This window comes from Lepisosteus platostomus, chromosome 19 (assembly GCF_059453375.1).
Source record: "Lepisosteus platostomus isolate fLepPlt1 chromosome 19, fLepPlt1.hap1, whole genome shotgun sequence".
NCBI classification, from domain to species: domain Eukaryota; kingdom Metazoa; phylum Chordata; class Actinopteri; order Semionotiformes; family Lepisosteidae; genus Lepisosteus; species Lepisosteus platostomus.
Genome location: NC_142629.1, coordinates 16,157,274 through 16,179,926, shown reverse-complemented (window position 1 = coordinate 16,179,926; position 22,653 = coordinate 16,157,274). Strand labels below are relative to the sequence as shown.

The window sequence follows — 22,653 nt, the reverse complement described above, 5'->3', positions numbered from 1 at the left end:
CGTCTAGAAAGCTAGAAAGTTGTGGTGGAATTCGACAAGCAGCGCGAGGTCAGGGGCCTGTTGCTCAGACTGCTTTTCTGAGCTGGAGGTTTTTGTGCCAAGACTTGCCGTCTTAATAATCAGTTCTCTTGACAGTCAAGGGTGCTTCTGGATTAAAGTCCAATCTACTGTACTTCCCTGGGTGTTTGCACCTAAGCAGTGATGCTCTGATGCTTTGGTTTGGTTAACCTTTCATGCTTTATTTTGCATTTACACGGGCTTGGAAGGGAAGAGGTTTCTGAGATGTTTTTAAACATAAATTGGCAGCATCCAAACGATTACAAGTTAATGGGGACCGAAATTTCTTATTATGGATCTTCTCAACATTATTTTTTCAGAAGTCAGTACCATGAGTGATAACACAAGCATGGGTGCATGAATGTTTCAGTATCCTGTTCTATAACTGTGCAACAAGAATCTCTGGGACTGTGGTGTTGACTTCGGTGTAGGGTCTGAAGTGTTCAGTTGGGCAAAACACAAGAATAAGGCTGGTCAGGAAAGTGCTGTGGTGTTTTAATACTGCAGGTACTGTTTTTAAACTGGAACCACGTGAAAGCATATGTGTGTATCATGTTGGAAAGTTGGCACTGTTTCTGACATCTGAAGATACAGGTAGGTTTGAAACTCTAGTCTTCTGGACAATCAGATCGTCTTAAGACTGTGAGTACTGCACTTTGCCACCGGGGTGCATACAAACAAGCATGCAGTCCTTCGACTGAGTGTTTCATCTGAGTATATCAAAACATTGTCTGTACATAGTGCCGTAGTGGAGAAACTCAAAAAAGCCTTTTAACTTTATTCAGTGACACTTAGTGGCAGTGTAAGTGTTTTTCAGCTCACATGACATCAATCCAGCAAGCAATTTTTCTATAGCCATTGTTTCTTATGTTGTCACTCTCCAATCCTGTGATCATCTCCCAAAGTATTGCTTATTCCAAATTGTTTCTCACTTAACTTACTTTGGCATGCTAACCTTAGCATACTGTGCATACCAAAATGTTCTCAGTAGCAACATGCATGTGGAACATTCTGTCCACAGCTAAATTATCTTGTCAGAGTTTTAATTATACTGTCTAAGATCATCTGGGTTTCCGTGCTGTGACTGAGAAAGCCATTGCTTAAGAAGAAAGTGCTTATGTGCAATACGTATATGTATACGGAGCCTGAAAAGGAATGTATCACTCGTGTCTGTTACAATGACTTCTTATTGAACAGACACGACGTACTGTAGGTAAATTCAGTATGCAGGTCAGAGTTTGTCACTAACGGATCTGATGAACAGTGGCTCTGCTGTGAAAGCCACAGACCATGTAGTAGCTGTCAAATACTTTTCACTTGGTTGCAGAGAGCTTCTAGTTTGATGCCATCCCATTCCTGTAGTGGAGCCTGGATGAGCACGTGCCTTTTCACTGGTCTCTGAGCTTTAGGTACCGCTCATGATCCCAGCTCGTCCCTTACGTTCTCAGTGGTGCTCAGTTCTGGTAGGCAGGACATCTGTGATATACAGTAACCGTCAGGTTCTCATCTTGTAAGAAAGCACGGCTGCCATATCAACGTGATCAGGATCAAGATCAGTGCAGTGTTGTTTTTATATACCACCATGATAATCACAAAATCAGAATAATCCTAGCACTTGTAATCTTATAGCTGCCCTTTCTGCGTGACCTCGTAGTGACTCAAGCACAGATGACCTCGCATCTGTCAAAAGTTGTTTCTGCTTAAAATGCTTCTTTTTAACAATTTGTCCTTGTAATTGTGACATAATGCAGAGACTGTACGTAGCTACGAATTATTAAAGGAAAGTCATGCAGTTGCTGGATGAGGACTCTTTTCCCAGTCTCCTGAAAAGTCTCCTCAACCCATTCACCTTCACCAGCAAGTGAGATCGCAGGACCTGATGTAGCCCCGTGCATTCAGGCTGCCATCACTCATCATAAGAGCAGCTCTGTTCTGGCAAGACATTCCTGCCCAAACCTCACACCTGGGCCTCCCCATCAGATAGTCTGCCGCACACAACAATTAGTGTCATGCTGGGTGTCTGCTTCTCGCTCAGAGATGGTCTGTGCAAAACTTTGACTGATCAGCAAAGAAGACATGGATTCCACTGTTGGTGAATGTGTTTGAGAAGCGCCATTGGCTGTCTAGTGAACTGATTATTAAGGCTGTAAGAGTCTTGCTACAAAAACCTGCAGCTCAAAAGGGCAGTCTGAACAACATGACCTTGCAATGCTTGTCAAATTGCACTATGACCTTCTTTTTAAACAGCCCTTAGAAGAAAAAACAACCTTTAAAGAACTTAATGACAGACCTCCACCATCCCAGGCCGATATGTAGTACCAGTAACACAATAAGCGCAGTCTTTTGTTCTTTTCTGTGTTTTTCTTTCTCAGCTTTCACCTCGCTTCGCGTTCAGTAGCTTAAGTCCCCTCCTCGTTTGTTCCCAGTCAACTCTTGATTTACAGCTCACGCAACAAACTCATTCGAGAGTATCACAGGCGGGCAGGAGGAATTAAACGTAAAAACAATGCCAAAAACATTTGATCAGGATCCAGTATCCTTAAGCTTTTCATACATGCTTTTAATAGTGCACATGAAAGAATATGCAGAGAGAATGGGTAGAAAGATTTGTTTTTGTTATATTTTTCTGCAGTGTATAAATCTGAAGTTTCATCCATTTTTAGTTTGTCCCAGTGAGCATCACGGTAGATATGAAGCTAATATATAAATATATAAAAGCAGAAGTAGGGAGAAAGGATGTTACAATTTCTTCATCTGCTAGATCCACTATGCATTGGGATCGGTATTTTGAGGAGTCTTTCCACATAACTATTGACAAATTAAAGTGAGCATTCCTTTATTGTTTTAGTAACAGAGCTGTAGATGACAGAAGGGTATAGAAGGTAGATTCATGGGCTTCTATCATCGCTCTGGTTTGCTGAACGTCTGTCCTGAACCCTTTACTTAAATGTTCAGTTTTGGCGTAATTACAGCCACGTATTCCCCAGAGTGTTGCGTCACATTCCCAAATCCCAGCTCGCACGCCAACCGAAGCTGCCCTTATCGATCGTGATGGACCCCATCTGAGCACGTTGTCTCAGGGAGGGTATTGAATTAACTGCCTGGCGAAATAATCCCAGGCATTGCTGAAGTTTAAACAAAGGCGTCGAAAAACAATGTTTCATGTTTTTTTCTTTCTTTACTGCTATCACCAGTTGAGAAATAGTTTGGGAAAACAGCTTGGGGTCATAAGATGTTAGTCCTGTCATGTTATCTATAGGAAGTGTACATTTTAAAAGTACAACTTTTAGTTACCTGAATGCACCTAGTCATTGGATACTGTGTTGCATCAGAAGAGTTTGTGTGTTTTTTATTGTGCCACAAATACATTAAAGTCATTGATGGGTATTTTGGAATGCTGTGTCTTTGACGACTGGTAAAAAAAATACAAGTTTAGTACTATTCCAGTTTCCTTTTTACTGCATCTCATTAAGTTAGAGACCTTACAGCTTATAACAGTGCGTGATGTACATCCAAACTGTGATGAAATCGCCTCTCTGGATCGTTTTTCACGGCTGTGTCTCATGCAGGACAGGAAGAGCAGGGCTTCCCACAGGTATTAGCTATCCATAGTTTTTGTAACAGAAAGGGAACATTTATTTTTCGCCGGCCAAGAAAATAAAATAAAAAAACCCACAGACATTTGTGTTTATTTCTTCTTGTATATAAATGTTTTTAATGAGGCACTCTGAGGGGGTGGGGGGGGTTGGTCTGAGCCGGTGTCGCTGGATGCCAGCTCTTGAAAGCCTACACCGGTGAGAAACTTGGTAGAGTGCACTCAGCACAGAGGGCACAGAAGCGCCTTTCGAGCAACATTTTTTTATTTCTATATTTTTAGCAGAGCACAGACGAATACTGTTGCCCTCGGTCCAAAAGCAACACTTCTGGTCACAATTTATCCCCGTCTTTTTTTAATGGCGCGTTGGAAACAAACTCTTTGCCTTTTTTACCCAAACTCCTGAGGGTGTGAAAGCTCCTGATTCTTGTCTTTACTGACTCAGAGTGGCCCTTTAAGCAGCTGAAGATGTGAAAATTCCTGACTTGGGGGGGAATGAGGGGAGGACAGCAGTACTCTGGCACCACTGTGTTTTTTTGCTCATGGAAAAGCAGAAAGGCCATTTCCTAAAGAAACGAGAACCTGGTGCAGTATGTGAAGGCACTACTGGCAGGTCAGTTACTTCATTTTGACTCTCTCCGCTCAGAATGACGCAGAACGAATTGATCAGTTGACGTGGGCGCATGGGTGAAGGACAGGACCTGCGTTTGACTTGTCCAGCTGTGCAGCGTCCGCCAACAGCAGCAACGCTAGCGCGAAACGAAGGGATCGGTGATGTGCTGGCTGCCCCATGTCCACTGTCCAGCTGGCCCGCTCCATCCTAGAGAACACCTCCTTTGAGGGCTTTCAGTCTTAATCTTGTGTCTGCTTGTGAAAGCTCATTGAGATTTAGTTACTGCTGCTACCTGACCTCTGGCTGTCTGTGATCGCCTACCTCGCCTGAGCTGCTGCTCTCTAACCAGGGCTGGTTAGGTTAACCAGGGAAGAACAACATGGCACCAGAGCGCGGTGACGTGCTGCATGTTGCGTCTCGTCTGCACGTCTTTGCCCGTTTCGCGTTGTGGACTTCTTTGTATCCAGTCTGCCTTTTTTTTTAGCAATTATTTATGACCGACAAGTGCTTGTGGATGTTGGATTGAGAATCATTGACTTAAAGTGAACTGAGCTTGATGCAGCAACTCCACTGGGTTTTTCCAAGGTTCCTGCTGAGAAGACGTTGTAGCTCTGTCATCCCCACTCACTTCTTTCCTTACACTTGCTTGCTTTGTCCAAACTGGAGTGAAAGGGAAGCAGATATCCAAAGAGCTACATGCGTTAGAGTCACTTTTTTGTGTGGGGGGTACAAGTTTTTTTTCCAGAAGCAGCTACAGTAGTTGATTCTGAAGTGCTGTGAAGCAGTGGGATGTCAGGGTGTTGATGGGTGTGAACCTTAGTGCGGGCGCTCAGCTTGAATACAAAGTTAAATGTGATGAATGAGTGTGATGTTGCCTATGTAGCCTCACTGGTCCAGATGTTAATGGTCCAGATTTGTATGTTGGAAATGTGGTGCAGTCAGGAAGTCAGGCGATGTTCATTGTGCAGGTCATTTTGCACGAAGGTGTAGCGTAAGAGCCCGGAGTGAAAGCACAGTGGTTTAATCGCCGGTTTCGTGAAAGAGGAGCAAGCCCCTTTTAAGCAAAAAGTTTGCTTAAACATTCATCCTGAAAATCGGCATGACCAGTCGCTTCCTTCTTCTTGTAAGATGTCAGTAAAGAAACACAGCTGGGGAAATTGAAAAAGACCTTTTGAATGTTCAAAACCACCCCAACTAATTGATGTTTCCACGTTATTTGTTGCGTGCTCAGCAGATACAGGAAAGAGGCTGAAGGACACAGAGCCTGGGAAAGCAGATCGATTCCGATTCCAAAGGGTTCTGAAGGCACGATGCTGGAGCTGTTGCTGCCAAGCTTTGTAAATCCTCTGTTGTGTCATTTGTGGGTGTACTTACTGGAAAATAAGCCACTGGAAAGTGGCTGCTAATTCTGTTGGATGGAGCTTTTTAAGGTTGGTCACTGTAGCTGGCCTCCGTCAGCTGATTCTGTGTGCAACAAAGCAGAAAAGCCACAGAATGAAGTGGGCTTTGCAAGGCCTCGTGCAGAGCAGCAGGCCAAGCAAGCTGTTGAGAGCAGATCTGTGAAGTGCAGAGCAATGGCTCTGAGTGGAGGCTGAGGCCTCAGTTAACCCTTAAATGGCTATTGCCCCATATCACTCGTTCCTTCTTTTAGGGTCTCTGTGCAAAGGAAGTTACAAACACTCGATGATTACTTCTCCACAGCGCCAAATGCAATCAAGCAAGCTTGACATTCGCCTTTTTTCATTCTTATTCCATGTTTCTTCTCTTCTCAGCCTGCCCTGTAGCTCTGCACAAGTGTATTTAGTCATAGAAACCGGTACAGGAGTTCCCCAGGTAATATAGCACTCATCTTTCGCAAATCTAAGTTTACGTAAAGCCATTGTAAATTATGTCTACCACTATTCAATCCAGGATTTTTTTAAACTGCCGGATACATTGTATTCATTATATTAGAAATGTGTTCATGTTAGTGCACAAGTTGCGTGAGTAAAGTAGTGCATAAGACAGGATATGAACCTACTGCCATCAAATTAAAAATAATAATGGTAGACCTGCACATGGCTCCAGGCTGGAATCTGATTCACATCAAATTTGACTTTTGAAACAGGCTCTCTATATTCGCATCTCAGGTCTTACCTTTGTTGATTTAATTGTTTAACTGTCTAGGAAAAACGTAAATATATTTTTACATAAATGTAATAGAGGGCGACACAGTGGTCAGCATTTCTGCCTCGCAACGCTGGGGCCCTGGGTTCGATCCTGGACCTGTGGCGCTGTCTGTGTGGAGTTTGCATGTTCTCCCCATCTTCACATTCGTTTCCTGCGGGCGCTCCGGTTTCCTCCCACAGTCCAAAGACGTACTTGTGGGATTAATCGGCTTCTGGAAAAATTGGCCCTGGAGTGTGAGTGCCGTTTGCGCCGGGGTCGACCTGAGGGCTGTTTCTTTTCAAGTGGACACGACTTTCCCGTCAAATAGCTGTGGCCCGAGTGATGAAGAGGGCTTCGGACCCTAAGCCGGGGGGGGGGGGCGGGTGTCCATGGAGAGAAGACTCAATTGAAACGTCAGATCTCTTTGGGTCCGGCAGTGCGGACTGCCCCCTGTTTTGGCAGCTGTGCTGCTGCTCTGGAGTAAGTGTTCAGCTCGTGGGGGAGGGGGGTTCACAGGGAATCTATATCAGGGAGTGAGTGCTGTTGGGGGTTGGGGGGGGGCACTCTCCCCTCCTTTCCCCTCTCGCTCCTCATGCGCACATCGAAGGACGGGCTGGAGTTCCCAGGGAGGCCGTGGGAAGTGACATTGGGAAAAAAAAAAAAAGCCAAACAAAAACTCATCCCCACTCTGGGCTATTTTTAGCAGAACTGGGAAGGTCATACCTTTATTCCCAAGCCGTGGTCCAGCATGCTGTGCGCTTGCCCAGATGAGAAACCCAGTAAAACATCCCGCTATCGGCCTTCTGTTTTGCATTTGCCGGGGTTTTTCCCCTCTCACAGAGCCGTGGATTCTGAGCTGGGGAGTGTAAACATACAGTAAACAGATACAATGAAAGAGCCCCAAGCATTTAGCTGACAAAAGACCGTGACGATGAACTCAGACATTTCAAATCCTTAACTCTATCGCATTCCCTTACGAATTTGTGCTGCTTGTTTTGTGTTAGGGTGGTCTAAACATTTTTTGACTCATTCTAAGAGGAAACACTCCATTACTGTGGCTGCTGTTGTGATTTTTGTGGACTGAACAGCCAGCTCGCATTATTTTAGATTGCCGTGCTGCTTCCATTTTGCATCACGGAAATAACAACAAAACACATCAAGCTATCATAGTTTTGGGAAATTGGCTTTGGCTCAGTGTTCTTTGGCATGGAATGTCTAAATGATGACAGCTCAGGGCTCAACATTGCGGCAGTAGACTTCTCATGGAATTGAAGTGGGTTCACTTTTTGCTAGTTGCTTCTATAATGAGATTCAGAACTTTCCTAATCCACCGATGCGCTAGTTCTGAACTGGTTTTATCATATACTTTCATTTCATTCTCAGTGCTGCTGTCTTCATGGGTGTTCTGATTCTCTAGATGTCTTCTCTGACAGGTTCATTGCAATAACGTTAGGTCACTAGAAACTTAATCAGAAATGAGATTGGATAGAAGGCAGCACAGTGGTAGGAACTGCAGCATTGCAGCCATGGGGCCCTGGGTTCGATTCCGGTGCTGCTGTCTGTGTGGAGCTTGCATGTTCTCCCTGTGCTCAAATGGGCTTCTCCCAGGTGCCCTGACTTCCTCCCACAGTACAGAGACATGCTGGCAGGTTAATTGGCTTCTGGGAAAATCGGCCCTGGTGTGAGTGTGTGCGTGGTTGTGTCTGTGTGTGTGCCCTTTGATAGACTGGTATCCCTCCCAGAGTGTATCCTGCCTTGCGCCTGTTGCTTGCTGGGATAGGCTCCAGCTTTCCCAGTATCGCCCTGTATTGGAAGAAGCGGTCAGAAGATGAATGGATTATGGGGTGAGATAATAGGGTCGAGAAGATAGAATCAAGCCGAGAGAAAAAGAATTGAGATTTTAGAGAGATGGTATGAACTGCCCCGTAAGTCCGGAAGAACTCCAGAATGCATTACGTACGAAAGAGATGAGGCCATTGCAGCTCATCTTTCAGACGCTGATCCAGTTGGGACCTGACTGATTGAAGAGCACTGCGCTGAGCTCTGAAGTTCGTCCATCACTTCTCATAACCCGATGCGGAACCTTCCCGGAGAGACTATAATTCCTAGATAAGTTTCATAATACCCCTTTGATTGCTCTTATGAGATGGGGAGCATAAAATTATGCACCCTGTAAAATGAGTGGACAGATAGCCTGGTCTGTGTACCGTCACTGACCGAGGTTGGATTACGTTATTTAATATTATCAGCATGGAAAGGCTCTGATCCAGTAATGCATTTACTTATGCATTCGCACTTTGAGGAGGATGATTTGTTTATACAAGGTTTTTATTTTAAGAAGTGAATGTTGGCCGCGTCCGTCCAGTGCACTGTGCTTGGACGTCAGCCCGCTGCGCGGACCACTGGAATTGTACTGCAGCGGGCTGATGTGTCACAGCCCTTCCGTGATTTATCCCTGGCTGTGACCCCGGCCCCTCGTAAGACATGAAAAAGACAGCGTCGGAGATAGATGTGGGAGGGAGAGAGTGCCAAGAGCTGGGAAGATGTTTCCAATTAACGGCGAAATGGCCTTGTGGGCGGGAGAGGAAATTGAAAGAATAAAATGCCTGGTTTGCTTTCGGCCCGAGATGTTTTTTTTTTTGCTTTCTCTGGCTTTGCGGGGCCTCCTGGTTTGTGTCAGAGAGCGAGGGAAGGAAAGAGGGGGTGGGGGGGGTGTGTGTGTGTGTTGGCAGGGGGGTACGGACAGATGGGTGTCGTGTCCCAAAACAGAGAGCGCCAGAGAGAGAGAGCTTTTCATCATGGTAGACACTGGGGACACCTGATAGTTCTCCCGCTGGGTGCATCCGAATTCCCTCAGAATGATGCAATTGCCCTCGATATTGAAAGGCAGAGAGTGGCCTGTTGCAGGAGTAGCCTCGGTATTTTTTTTTAGTATTCATAAAAATTTCGTATGTTTCTACCCGGAAAATAAAATGGGTTAGGGGAGCAGCAGTGAGCGGGACTCCAGAACCTTCCTTTTAGAATCAGGCCAAATGCACACTGCTGCTTATAACAACAACAATAAAACTGGATATTAAACAACAAACAAACAGGGCCCTCAGAATACCACACAAGCCTGCTGTTCGGTGACGTCGGGATGTGACGTTGTTTCTTGTGCTTCTGGTTCCTGGATTTGTCGCTTGTAGTGTTTTATGGAGAGGTGATGGGATTGCTCCAGTAATAAAGGCTAAAAGGAAGTTAACCACAGAAGTATAGCAGTGCTTTTTTGTGATACTGAAACTCTATTGCATTCAGGAATGTGAAAGAGATTTAATTTCACGGGAGCTTGGTACAAGTAGGTAACAATTCAACTGAAAACCACACACTTGTTGAAGGTGAAAAGAATGAGCCAACACCTAAGAAATATTTGCTGGTAGAACTACTTGTAGACCTCTGTGAGCTCGCTGTGGTCCCCACTCTCGGTGTTTTGCTCTTTCTCTGGGTCATTCTGACCTGCTGCCTCGTGCTGTGGAATGAGAGTCAGACCTTTTGGTCTCTCTCCCTCTGTGACATCATCTCTCACTCTCTGTCCCAGCCTCTGACTTCCTGTCAGCCAGTGTTTGATAACTCTGTCTAACTCCCTCCTCTCCCCCTCACTTCTGATCCAGTCCATTCAAAGTGCTTTATGTTTGCTGGAAGTGTAACAAGAAATCATTCCAGTTGACGAAATTAATGGGTAGTACAAAAAAACGGGATTTGAAATGGTATTATTCAGCTGCATCTGATGTTTGTCTGCAAGAAGAAGAAAAAACAGTAATCAATTATTCATTGATTTATTGATTGGTTGATTGGCAAGAACACAGAAAGGCTACATGTTGGAGAGCATGCCAGTCAACTTCTGCCAGCATGTCTCCAGGAGGTTGGACGAAACTGAAGCATCTCGAGAAGATATGCAGACTCCACACAGAGGGGACCCAGGACCCAAGAGGCTCTTGAGGCAGCACTAATAAGTGCCACATTTCCCTGTCCCCCTAAATCGAATTACTACAGATAAATGAAGTATCTGTATATGGTGGAAATTTAAATAAATAGAAATGGGTTCTGTACTCTGCTGTACTCTGTGTTTTGTTGATCTCAGCGCATTATGTGAAGCAGCTGTGTTCGGATTCACCAGTACCTTTGGCTGCCATCTCTCGAGGCTGCAGTTATTGTAAAAATGTACTGTGTACTGCCTCCCTGTCTTCTATATCCTCACAACATGGTAGTGCTCTCTAATAGTAAATTGGCAGTGTGTTAAAGCTCTCTTTGAAATGGGAGTACCTGCCAGTTAAAATAAAGGGCACAGAGCACAGCTAGAATTAATGAATATAGATTGAGCGAGTCATCCATCCATCCATCCATTTTCCACCCTCTTTATCCAGTTCAGGGGGAGCTGGAGCCTATCCCGACAAGCAATAGGCTCAAGACACGACACACTTTGGACAGGGCGCCAGTCCATCACTGAGCAGACACAGATACACACACACTCACACCAGGTCCAATTGTCCCAGAAACAGATTAACCTACCTTCTGCATTTAAGGATATATCTTTATGTAATCTAGTTGATATGGTATACAGTATTACCTTGGGCCTTTTCTTCTTAAAATTTGAGTTTTGTCGATGGGGCGGGGGCAGTGTTGTGTCTCAGTTAGCGCTGCTGTCTCTCAGCTCTTGGGCCCTGGAGACAGCCTTCTATGTGGAGTGTGCACGTTCTTCCTGTGCTCTTGTGGTTTTTTCACCAAGTACTGCGGTTACTCTAGACATGCTGACTAGCTCCATTGGGATTGCTGTTTGGGCACTGTGATGGACTGGTGGCCCACCCAGCGTGTTGTTTTGCCATGTGCCTGGGGGCGTCTGGGATTAATTCTGTGGGTTGCTGTGATGGTTCACAGGCACAAGTGGCTTTCCGATAGTGCAGGGCTGAAAGAGGTGACGGGCAAGAGGAAGCGTCAGCGGAGAGCTGTGGTTTTGTAGCCCTCCGCTAATGAACTGGAGATCTTTGCGTGACCTCAGCTGACTTTCCAAGCTGCTCTTCCTGCAGAAAAAAAAAATAAATCTGCTGTGCTCTCAGCCAGTACAGCAAGAGATAAGAACAAACAATGTATAACAATAGATGTTAAAAGAAGTTAATAAAATCAGATACTAAACTGTTGCCTGAACATGTTCCCTTATTTGTTCATCCTATCAATGCATGGCCTTGAGAGCTGTGGAACGATACAAACTGACCTGCTGTAAATCACTGATTCAGTACTGGAGTACAGTTCCCACATTCAAGATAGAGCGGAAAGCACAAACAGTGGATTATAAAGTGCATTACACAGTCATTGCTATCTGGTTAGAAACCTTAACCTTAAACAAATGCTAAAATGCTCGTCATTTTTTTTTAAATGTGAACAGATGCCTTCCCTTTCATTTTGGCAGGCGCTTTTAGCCAAGGCGATTTAAAATCACATCCAGTCAACATGCAAAGGGTGTGGATTACAGCAGCGTAAAGTTGAAGAGCTCCGGGAGTTGTTATTTTCCAGTGTGTTGGTGTTGTTTTGAGTGTGCTTCCACAATCAGGTGCCCAAACTACAAGGACAGTGTACCTCCAGTGAGGGGGGGTAGTTCTTTTTTTCTCAGTTGCTGAAAAAAGTCCCGTTGGTCCTTTCTATTTGACAGCACCTGAAGGAGGCTGAGCATCAGGAAAGTGCTTCCGAGCAGGGAATCATCCTTCCCAGAGAATCTGCTTCCTGGGCTTGTTGCTTCCCCGAGCTGTGACTGGTTCAGAAATTGTACCTGGATGCATCACATCGGGACCAATAGCGATAATCAGCCATTTCTTTCAGGCGACACAGCAGGTCTTGAACAAACAAAAGGAAAAGAAAAATGCCTCAGTCAGGAACCTAAAATCCGTCCATCCCTTTTCTAAAAACAAGACAGGCTCATGGAGGAGTAACTGAAAAATGAGCTGGAATGGCATCTTCTTTTTCCTGCGTAATGCGTTCTGGAGTTCTACCAGAATTACAGAAGCAACTCAGGCCACTTGCCTCAAAAACCCCAGTTTGTTTTTTTCTTGGCTTGGAATTTTTCTAATTCCATCCATCCATTTTCTAACCACTTTATCCGACACAGGATCCCGGGAGGAGCCGGAGCCTATCCTGGCAAGCAGTGGGCGCAAGGCGGGATACACCCCGGACAGGACGCCAGTCCATCGCGGGGCACACACGGACACACACACTCAGTGCCAGTTTTCCCCGAAGCCAGTTAACCCCAAAAACAGGCTAAAAATAAATGGCAGATCCTGGGAACCTCAAATAAATAACTCAAGTTAGAAAGGAACAAAAAAGACCTTGATAGGGGAAACTCTACTTCTGCAAACCTTTCCAGTCCTTTCCTTAGCAACAATGTGCTGTACATCTGGAGTGTTTTTGCCGTAGTCTGCTGGCGTTTTCGCCGTGTCTCTTGACTAACGCTGGAAAAGAGACATTCATCTCTCCCATCATCCCATCTGTCTCACCTTCTCCCTGATGAGATCATATTTACTGGCTCCCCTTTTCCCCCCACCAGAGACGCACTTCCGGCCACTGGGCCTGACAGCAAGATCATTCTTGCCTTAAGAGACGAGCGTGTTACTCTCTCTGACAGAGAGGCAGCACATTGAGGTGGCTTTTTCCACGTTTTCTTCCCCCCGCCTTCTTCGACGAACCTTCTCCATCGTGCTTGCTCAGCAGCTAGGCCGCTGTCGGCGCCTGTGCGGTGTGCTGGAGAGCTCAGAGCGCGGGCTTGTTCCAGAACTTTCTGAAGTGGTGAGGTCAGGAGATTTCCGGAAAGCTGCAGCTCCGCTTCTGAAATTTCAGTTCTCCCCCCACCCCTATTTAATTCCTTCTTAATTCAAAACACCTCGTCCTGGCTTTGTCACACAGCTGCTGTGTTCGGCTTTAAATTGAAGCCCAGTCAATGTCTTCCAATCTCTTGACAGATTTTCTTTTCATCTAGTGTCCATTTCACGAGATTTTGCAAGACTGGGCTGCTCATAGACCCTGCCTGCTCTTCTGCTAGCTGTGCAGTTCATTTGAATGACAACATTTTAGAGGATTCTCAATCGGAAGAACGTAGGAACAGTTAGTGATTAATTGGCTCCAGGATCTCATCCAGAAGTTTCTTGAAAGAAACCAGGATACTTCTTCAATAATATTGGAGGGTAGCTTGTTCCACACTCCCTTCACTCTTTAGGTACCCTTTGGGTTTTAAATGCTCTGCCATACAGTTGGAAAACTTAAGTTCTTTCAACCTGAGAGTATAAATGAATCACTTATCAAGGCATCCTGAGACGCACTGGAAGCAAAAGATTACTGGAAGAACCTTCAGTTATTTAAAAAAAACCAACAACTGTTATGCAGTTTGAGATCTGGTAATCTTAAACTCTTAACTGTTTTTAAATGATACTGTACTGATCTAAAAGTATTAGTTATCAGTGCATCATCCAGATGGGAGCTATAGATTGGTGTTGGTGGAGAAGAGTTACCTCTAAAGCGCTTTGAGTGGAGTGTCAAGAAAAGTGCTATGAAAGTGTAAGCAATTATTATTATTAGTAATAGTAGTAGTTATATGAAAACAATCATGGAAGCAGGGCAAAATGATTTTATAATGCAAAGTTCACATGGCAGAATAATGCCCTTTGTGTGGTAAGGAACTGTGGGTATCTAGGCACACGCAGTAACAGGAGTACCTGCAGAGTTTGAAATGTTTTAATCCAGTGGCTCCTGGGAGGGAGGGTGCTCATGACAACTGAAAATCAAAGTTTTGTCTACAGAGGGCGCCACATGGCGCTACACGCAAGACTCCTGGGAGAGTTTGCAGCAGTGGGGCCGCTGACACGCAAAGGTCGAGGAAGAGAGCCCAGACTATCTGAAAGCAGTTCATCCTCAGAGTAGATTCTCTGCCTAGGCAGGGATGATCCATAAGGGTAAATCGAGGACGGCCTCGCCGCACATACATCTTCAAGAGCAGTTAAGGTGCCCATTAATGGAAGATGGTCGCAAGGGGGTGTAGACGCTCTGGGATCTTCACAACGGAGAAGCAAAACAACTAAGCGACTGGAACAGGCAGCAGATTTGAATCAGTGGGCTGATAAAGTCTTGATCTTATTTCTCTTTACAGAAGAGTCCAAACTGTGGTGTTTGACAGTAATCAATGGCAGCTTGTTTAAGGCTAACTGACATAATGGCCAGTGCAATATACTCATTTATCTGTAATAGTTACTGAGTTTGTGTATATTGGCTTAATGTTATTAATATAATTGGCCTTAATTGAATTACAGGTCCGTATGGCCGCCTATTACCAATTATTTCCACCAATTGCTTACTGTTTCTTAAGGTTGCTTTAAGCAGTAGCTCCAAATTTACAGTACAGTGTAATAACCCGCTGTTCGAGGGGAATGAGCCATGGATATATGAGACGTAAGATGAACCCACGTGCTTGGCGACAGAGGCAGACGAGACAGGGAAACTCCAAACCAGGCCGCCGACTAGGGAAATTGCACAGCGCTCTGCACACACGGTGGAGCTGAGCAGGGCTGCACGTGTATGGCAACGGGCTGCGCATATCGTCACTAATAGGAGAGCTGAGTGAGCTGAGCCCTCAGGTAGCTGGCTGGGGACTTGGGGACACCGCACAGAGCTGCGCACACGGGAGGCGTGGAGGTGTAGCAGGCAGAGAATGCAGTTCAGGTTTGTGATCGAGGATGCTAGGGCCAAGGCTGACGAAGGAGATGCAAACACAATCCAAAGCACAGAGGGGAATCCAGGTTGGAGCAAAGTGAGGGGAGGCATGGTAGCGAGGTGCAGGGGATTTTCAGATTGGTGTCGTAGACGCAGGCAGGGTCAAAGTCGAGGATGATCAGGGAACAAGATTGTGAACACAAGCAGGGGTCAGGAATCAAAAGCTAAGGAGCAAACTCGAGACTCGAGGGTCTCAGAGGCGAAACTCTGTAACAGAGACTGGAGGAGTGTCAGAGCAGTCCTTAAATATTCTGTACCACCTGATGCTGGCCTGGATGTACTGTAGATTGCTTGCAGGTGATGCAGATTTCCTGTCGGCACATATTTCCATGGTATTCAGCACTGAGTGACAGGTGGCTACCATGGCAAACAGTAGCACACCCCGCAGCTTTGCAGTAGGGGTGAGCCTGACAATATGCAGTCACATAGTAAGTTAGTCTAATAAGGGTGTTCTTACTTCGAGGCAAATGCTTTTGGTTGTGCATGCCTCCCAGGTGCATAATCTGTCTTTTCTCCTTAGCAGTTTGTGCTCAGATTTGACAGAATGTCAATGACGTGCCTCTGTGCCTCAGGCACAGCTCTCCAACCACGACCACGATGCTGCTTCTGCTGTAATGTAGCCATATGAAGTCAAAGCTGTTTAGAAAAGAACAGGGTTTTGGCATTTTGAAAATCAACACTCTGTGGAAACATCTCTGTCTGTTTGGCCCAGGTTCTACTTTGAATTTGAGGCTAATCATTCTTTAGACTTGAAAGTACACAAAAAAGAATATTTACTTTAGTAATAAAAACTAGAGTCTCCCTGGGACAGATTAAAGTAGACTTATTACCCCAACATAGCCATTTTAGAGTAGATTTTTTTGTGGTGCAATTATGAAATGATGTCCTTAGTTTGGCAGAACAGAGCAGAATTCAGCATAGTTTTGAGTGTGAAGCAATTCAGACTTTAGCAATAGAGAATCCAGCCATATTGTATTCTGCTGCCTTGACTCAAAAAGCATATAAATGTGACGCAATGCCTCCTGCCTCCTGATCTTGGTTTTCAGCGTGCTTCCATGTAGTTTCCATGTCTGTCCTCTGGTTTGCATTGGCACTGTGCATTCTGAAGAAGTCCTCTGGGTTTGGCCCAAGCAGAAATCGAACCCATGCCCTTGGCTTTGTTTGCACTGTGCTTTAAACAACCGAGCTTACTAGCCAGGAGGTAACACCCTTCTTGTATAAACCTCTGGCAGTGTTGTTTGTGTCCAGGCTGCCCACCCACTTTGCTCTTTGACCCCTGGCTTGTTGTCTGCCCGGCTACAGCACAATAAACCTGCCTCCAGCCTTCCTGGGTGTCACAGCTCTCGGCCCTCCAGTCTGTGCTTTTTACAGCCCCTCTCCACAAGGCAGGCTCTTGACAAGTTTGCACAGCAACAGCAGGTCAAGACACAGGGTAAACACCCAGCTGGTTTTATTGTTCATCCCCACCACCACTAGTGATCAGTGCTGTGACAGTGAAGGATGCCCCTGGCCTTGGGTTCAAAGGTCAACAAGTATTGCAGAAAAGCCAAGTCAAAGCCTGAAGTAGACTCCTTGGAGTAACGAGAGTTTGGTTTCTGGTTTCTATTTGTTCTTAGTCTTTCAGTCTTTTCAGACCAGTCAATTGGTTTGTTCCCCTCCTGTCCTTCCAGCTCTGATCTCAACATCCAGCTGCCTTCCACAACCAGAGCTCTAACTAATGAATCAGTCTGCTTCCTAAGATTGCCTGGCTCCTTGGACCTGGCTTAACCTCATAATACCTTAGTTGTAACCTTTAAGCCAAAATACCTCACTGCACCAAACTGCGGCCTGCTAATCCCTTTGATTCTCAGTCCCTGAATTTTGTCTGTACTGCCTTCCCCCCCAGGCACGCAGCTGTAATCTAAAGATCAAAAGGGCTTAGGAGGGCCGTTCCATTGGTGTTTAATGTTGTGCTCTTGTTGAAGGTTGCCCTCTTCTTTTGCAGAGCGCAGCAGGCCATCCAAATAATAAAGATTCACGGGTCATCTGGATCAAGGACTCTGACAATATCCTGACAACGGGATTCAATCAGGTAAGGCTCAAGCTGAAGTACCTACCCCCCTGTTTGCCTCTGTTGTAGTTATTCATTCAACAGCAGGGCGGAAGTTCAGACAGGGTCGCTCAAAATCACTGCGGCCTCTCCGCAGAAGTTTTGAAACTCCACTCTCATATATGGCCTGGCAGTTTTTTAGTGAGAGCGCACCTGGAAAGGAATTGGGAAAGCTGTCTGCTCTGTCCGTGAATATAAAGTAAAAACAGCTGCTTTCTCCATGATCGTCTGCCTCAGACCCCACATGACACTCAGGATGTGTCTGATCTGTGCTAGGAGCTTTTACTCAGGTGTGTAATCTGCAGTGTGGGCTGCAGTGAGTGTTAGTTGGCCAGTGGCAGCTTTAAGCAAAACTCTAAATTCAGCATCTTGCCAGGCTCCTGCGTGCTTGCAGTGATGTCACTAAGAGATGCGCCGCTCCTCCAGTTGGGACTAACCCACCAGCTGGCCCTAGTAGACATGCAATAAGTGGCTCTACAGTCATTACAATGAGCTTCCACCTCATATCTGATTAAATTAAAGGGGAACTTTGGTCCCAGTTTCTCACACTTGGTTATTAAATCTTGGTAACAAAATAAATTCCTTGGCGCCATAGAAAAAGTTGACAATTTTTTAATTAAGCACAAAATTCACAAACTTTGTGGAATTACAGGAGGTCGCCATTTTGTCACAAACCCCGGCGAGAGCAAGAGTTTGCGAGAACTGTGACGTGAGGCGGCGGCCCTTCCTGCTCAGTAGTCACTGTAATGGCTCGCGCAAAGTGAGGTACTAGCGCATAAGCACAGATATTTCACAGTGGAAAGTTTCCAACATTATCTGCAGAGTTAACAAATACGTAGTATTTGTCAGCAAAGCTGTCTTGAGGTCAGGAGCAATCTTTCTGTGGGATTATAAGAGATGTTTTTACAAGCCTGCTTGTTTACAAAGTAACAGGGCCGCTTCACCTCACCAGACGTTTTGTTGCTTCATTCTGAATATGGCGCTGCGTGTACCTGGAAATTTAATCTGTTTTGTTACGTAAATTGGTTTTTACAAGTTTTACAAGTTACTGTGTATAATTGACTTTATTGTGGTTTGAAACGCACTCATCAATGCTGATTCTTTCTAACCCCAAAGTATAAGAGCAGTGTTGCAGTTCCCCTCGAATCTGACCGCCATCTGACCTTGTTCGTTTGTTAGGGTTCAGTCTCAGCCTCACATGTGCTTGCACACAGAAGAGGACTTCTGGCTTGCGGGTGGTGGGTTAGACTGTGTGAAACAGCTGGGGGAGCTGTTTCTGTTTGTGTCTCTTCTCTTACTGGCCTGTGTCTGCTCCCATTGGGTAGTTCACCCAAGAGAAACTGGTTAAAAAGGGGATTCTACCTGTTTCTTCTGGAGATTGGAGTGTGTTCACTGGGCTCCCAGCAGGACTCAGTTTGGTTCTGTTGAATACTCCGATCTGTTTTTGTTTTTCTTTTGCATCAGTCATTGGTGTTGGAGCTCTGCAACATAGGTAACTGGGCTTGTGAACTTTGTTCCCACCAAAATCCGTAGCACAATGAAAAAGCGCTGAGTCTTTCTGGCACTGTGGTGAACCCAGCGTAACCACAGTCTTTAACTGGGCTGGTCTGTCACTATTGTATTGAAAACAGTCATCCCTGCCAAAATAATGTGAGTCAAAAACTGAAACCAGTAAGTTAAAATGCTGGATAAACTATGAAAAGGTCTCTGAACAAATGTTGACTTAACAAACAATATTGTATATTGCTGAGAGGGGAAGTGAGAAAGATTAATGATCTTTTTCCACTCTTAATGCGTAATGCTTCTTGGGTGAATGACAGAATTGTTTTTTTTTTAGATGTCTGATTTGACACTCTTCAGCCTTTTCTTACAGTTTCTATCAAAAACACATTATTTCTTAAGCGTTTAAATCTAATTTGTGTCAAATATGTGAATTCCTTCGCCCACACGCAACGCACTTGTTTGGGATTTTGAAACCCTTCTCAGAGTTGGATAAACCCTTGTATAAATGTGTTTTTTTTTAATGTTGGGGATTGACATCTTTGGGGTTGTTTCTTCACTTGGGATGTTTCTGTTCACATCTGGAACCAACCAGTGATTGGTTTTTGCTTCTTAACGATGAGTAACCAAAAAGAAAGTCTCAGGACCACAGGGCTGCAGTCTGTTTGGCGACTCTGTGGACATTGGTTCGACGAGGACTCAGCTGGGGGAGCCTGGAGACAGGTGACCGTCCTCACCCGGCTGTCTTGTCTCGCCCTCAGATGCGCGAGAGGGAAGTGAAAGTGTGGGATGCCAGAAAGCTGGGACCCTCGCTGGGCTCTGTGTCTCTGGGCACCTCCGCAGGGTGAGTAGCGGCCGTCCTGTCCGTTCTGGGTGGCCCAGGCTGGTCACGGCCTGTTGGTCCGCGCGGCAGAGCTGGCAGGCCAACGCGACAGAACGACGTCTTTGTTAGGAGAGAATTCCACCAGCGACTTGGCACATTCTTGTCATTTCTCGGCACATGGTTTCCTGTCAGCTCTAACAACTGTGAAGAATAACAACAACTGTTTGTCGTAGGAGGAATTCCACACAAGTCATGCTTCCAAACTGCTCCTCTGACCCCTTGTCTTGCAACTGTCTTACCGAACCAATGTGGTGTGCTGGACATGTTTGATAAGACTGAAAATCAGCATTTCACTAGGATTGAGGATTTGGCTGTTTTCTTTTTTTAGTTTCAAAATCTATGTATTGGTGTTTATAATTTTAGGCCTCAGCCTCGATTCCTTCGACATTTCGACCCTTCTTTTCAAAAGTAAAAGTCCCCCTACAGATCCCTCATGCTGCTTTAAAAACGCCTCGTCAAAACCTGGCCTGCAGTTAGTCCTTGATTAAGGTTTGAGCACAGCTCTTCCCTGGCTTCTCACTGAAAGAGATCATCAAGAGCCTGAAAAACCTGAGAGTGGTTGTTGATATTAAAGGATTGTTATATCATAAAATAGCTCAGAATAAGGAGAGTTCAGTGTTATGCATCAACGTCTTCAATGCAGATACACACCAGACTCCAGTACTGCTACTGTATGGTGGGAAGATGGATTCACAGGTTAGAGGGGTTTCTGTCTATTTTATCTGTGCTTTATTTTGTCTATTATATTTCCTACTAAAATGCACCTGGCATTTTCAGGAAAGTGTCAGTTAACTCAGTTGGTCATTGTCGAGGTGAATCAGCCTGGATGTGTACGTTTGCTTTTATTGTGACTTTGTGGAGAGCGCACTTTTCCTAAAAGTGAGAGGCGATTTCTACAGGGAAGCTGTTTAGTATCCGCTTTATCGTAACGAGTGAGAACTAAAAAAAACCCTGGGTGGATCGAAAGTCAGATCGTGGGATTATTTTTCCCTCTGATTTTTGCGACTGTAATTGATGTTCTCTATTACTGCTCGGGCACAGGGGACCTGTGAAAAACATATTGCGTTCTCCCAGGATAATGACCTGGAATTGTACACAAACTGCAACCACAGTGTTTGGTTATGAACTGTTCAATGTACCATTGATGAGGAATCTCAAAGTCTTGAGAGCTTACTGGATGAGAAAATGGGATTTTTTTTAGTTTTTAGAGGGCCCAGGGTATGTTTTTGTTTTTTCTGTGTGTCTGTGTGGCAACACCCGAAGACCTGGGAGAAACTATTTTATTGATCACGTAAAAACCTGTAATGCGCTTGTTAAGAGCTGAGTTCAAATGCAAGCCATCAGATGCAAAAGCACTTAACAAGCTGGAATGATTGTCATTGGAAATTAGGAGTGAAAAGGTCGTTTTGATCGTGACATAAACGTTGTAGTAGACCACTGTGTCAATTTAATAAATCTGTGGATAAAAAGGTATATTTTTAGCGGAATAAAAAGTATTAAGTGATTCCTACCTTTCTTACCAACCGGCTTCTTTGCCTTTTCTTTAGTCTGGGGGAGAGTCTGCTGTTTAACAGGCTCTAGTCTCCATCAAGGAATCTGTGAAGGTTTGATGCTGTACTTGGGTGGGTGGAGGGAGTAAACCAGGAAAATATGCAGGCCGTAAATTAAGAGTACAAATAAAACTCTGGAACAGCTGGATGCCGTAGCTCCGAATTTTAATGGCATCACAGGCCTGGGGCAGGCATACGTCTTGACATTTAGTGGGTGCGAAAGCTCCAAGTGGATTATTATGGACCTTTCCTGAGCGGTTAGCCTGAGCCCTCCTGCCATCAGGCGTGAGGAGCTAGGCCAAGGATTACTCTGCGGAGGATGAGGGGCTCAGCTCCTTGGCGCTCAGTAGACGGACTGTGCCTCTGTCGCCTCGGCCTGATCGCCGCGTTGCCAGGGTAGGACGGATGTGAGGACAGGCGTGAGGGACGCTTGAGGAAGCTGGTGTGGTCAGGCCTGCTTGGCGAGGGAAAAACGAAGCCAGTGGAAAGGCAACAAAAATGTGGAGGATTTTGTTAAAAACCTTGCGAACTCATTGTTTTTTCTGGAAGCGACAGTTAAAGCTTAAAGCAAGAGATAACGGACAAGGAAAAGAAGTACATTGTTTGTTGGGATAACCCCCCCCCTCCTCCCAGTTGACTGCTGTTTTGTGAACCTTAGTTGAAGTTTAGCTGGCTTTTGAAACACTGTGAAAACTCACGCGTTTGACATTAGAACCTCTTCAGTGTTTCCTTCACTGAAACTGCATTCGCTCGTTTGATCTGTCAAAGACAAAAAAAATTATACTTATTGGCAAACAACCACTTCAAATTCCATCTCCACTGTTTAGTTTAGTCCCTTTGGAGAGGTTCTGTTATAAAGGCCTTGTTGACTCAGAAATACCTTCAATCATCCAGACATCCTGTCTGCACAAGAGAAATTAGCTGGTTGCAAACATCTTAGCTTTGGTCTTCTGTGGTGTCAGGTTTCACCTTTTGTTAGCGGATCCGTATAGTGTCCAACCTTCAATCAGCAGGTCTGCAAAACACAAAAAGTATCTAGGACTTGATCATAGTTCTCTTAGGCTTTAAGTAGCAACCCCAATTCAGGTCAAGAGCTCTTCTTCCACTGGTGACCTGGGGGATGGGTGTGATACAGGAAATAAAACTCCACTCAGAGTAGGAGGGGTCAGGTTGGTTTTACAACATGGGATTGATTGTACAATGACAGGAAGGTGAGCATGCCTGCTCTTGCAGAGAAAACATTAGGGCCTTTAATGTCCATAATGAGGACATAATCTTGGTTTGAAATCTCATCCATATGATGGGACCTCCTGCAGTGAGTCACTCATTAAAGTGGCCACCTACTGTTTGGCCAGCACCACCTTCTGTACAGCAAATCCTGAGTTTCATTAGAGGCCTCCCATCCATGTAGTGACCAGAGCCAGCCCTGCTGAGATT

The 22,653-nt window shown here is 45.2% G+C and overlaps 1 protein-coding gene across 2 annotated transcripts in view; it reads left to right on the top strand.

Annotated features, from left to right (window-relative positions):
- The window catches only part of coro7 (coronin 7), a 190,661-nt gene that overhangs the window by 45,213 nt on the left and 122,795 nt on the right, over positions 1-22,653 (top strand). For both annotated transcript variants that reach the window (XM_088612435.1, XM_088612434.1), the window contains exons 8-9: positions 17,179-17,265; positions 19,545-19,627. In XM_088612435.1, the coding sequence (XP_088468561.1) occupies positions 17,179-17,265; positions 19,545-19,627 (170 nt within the window). The remainder of the gene's footprint in view (positions 1-17,178; positions 17,266-19,544; positions 19,628-22,653) is intronic.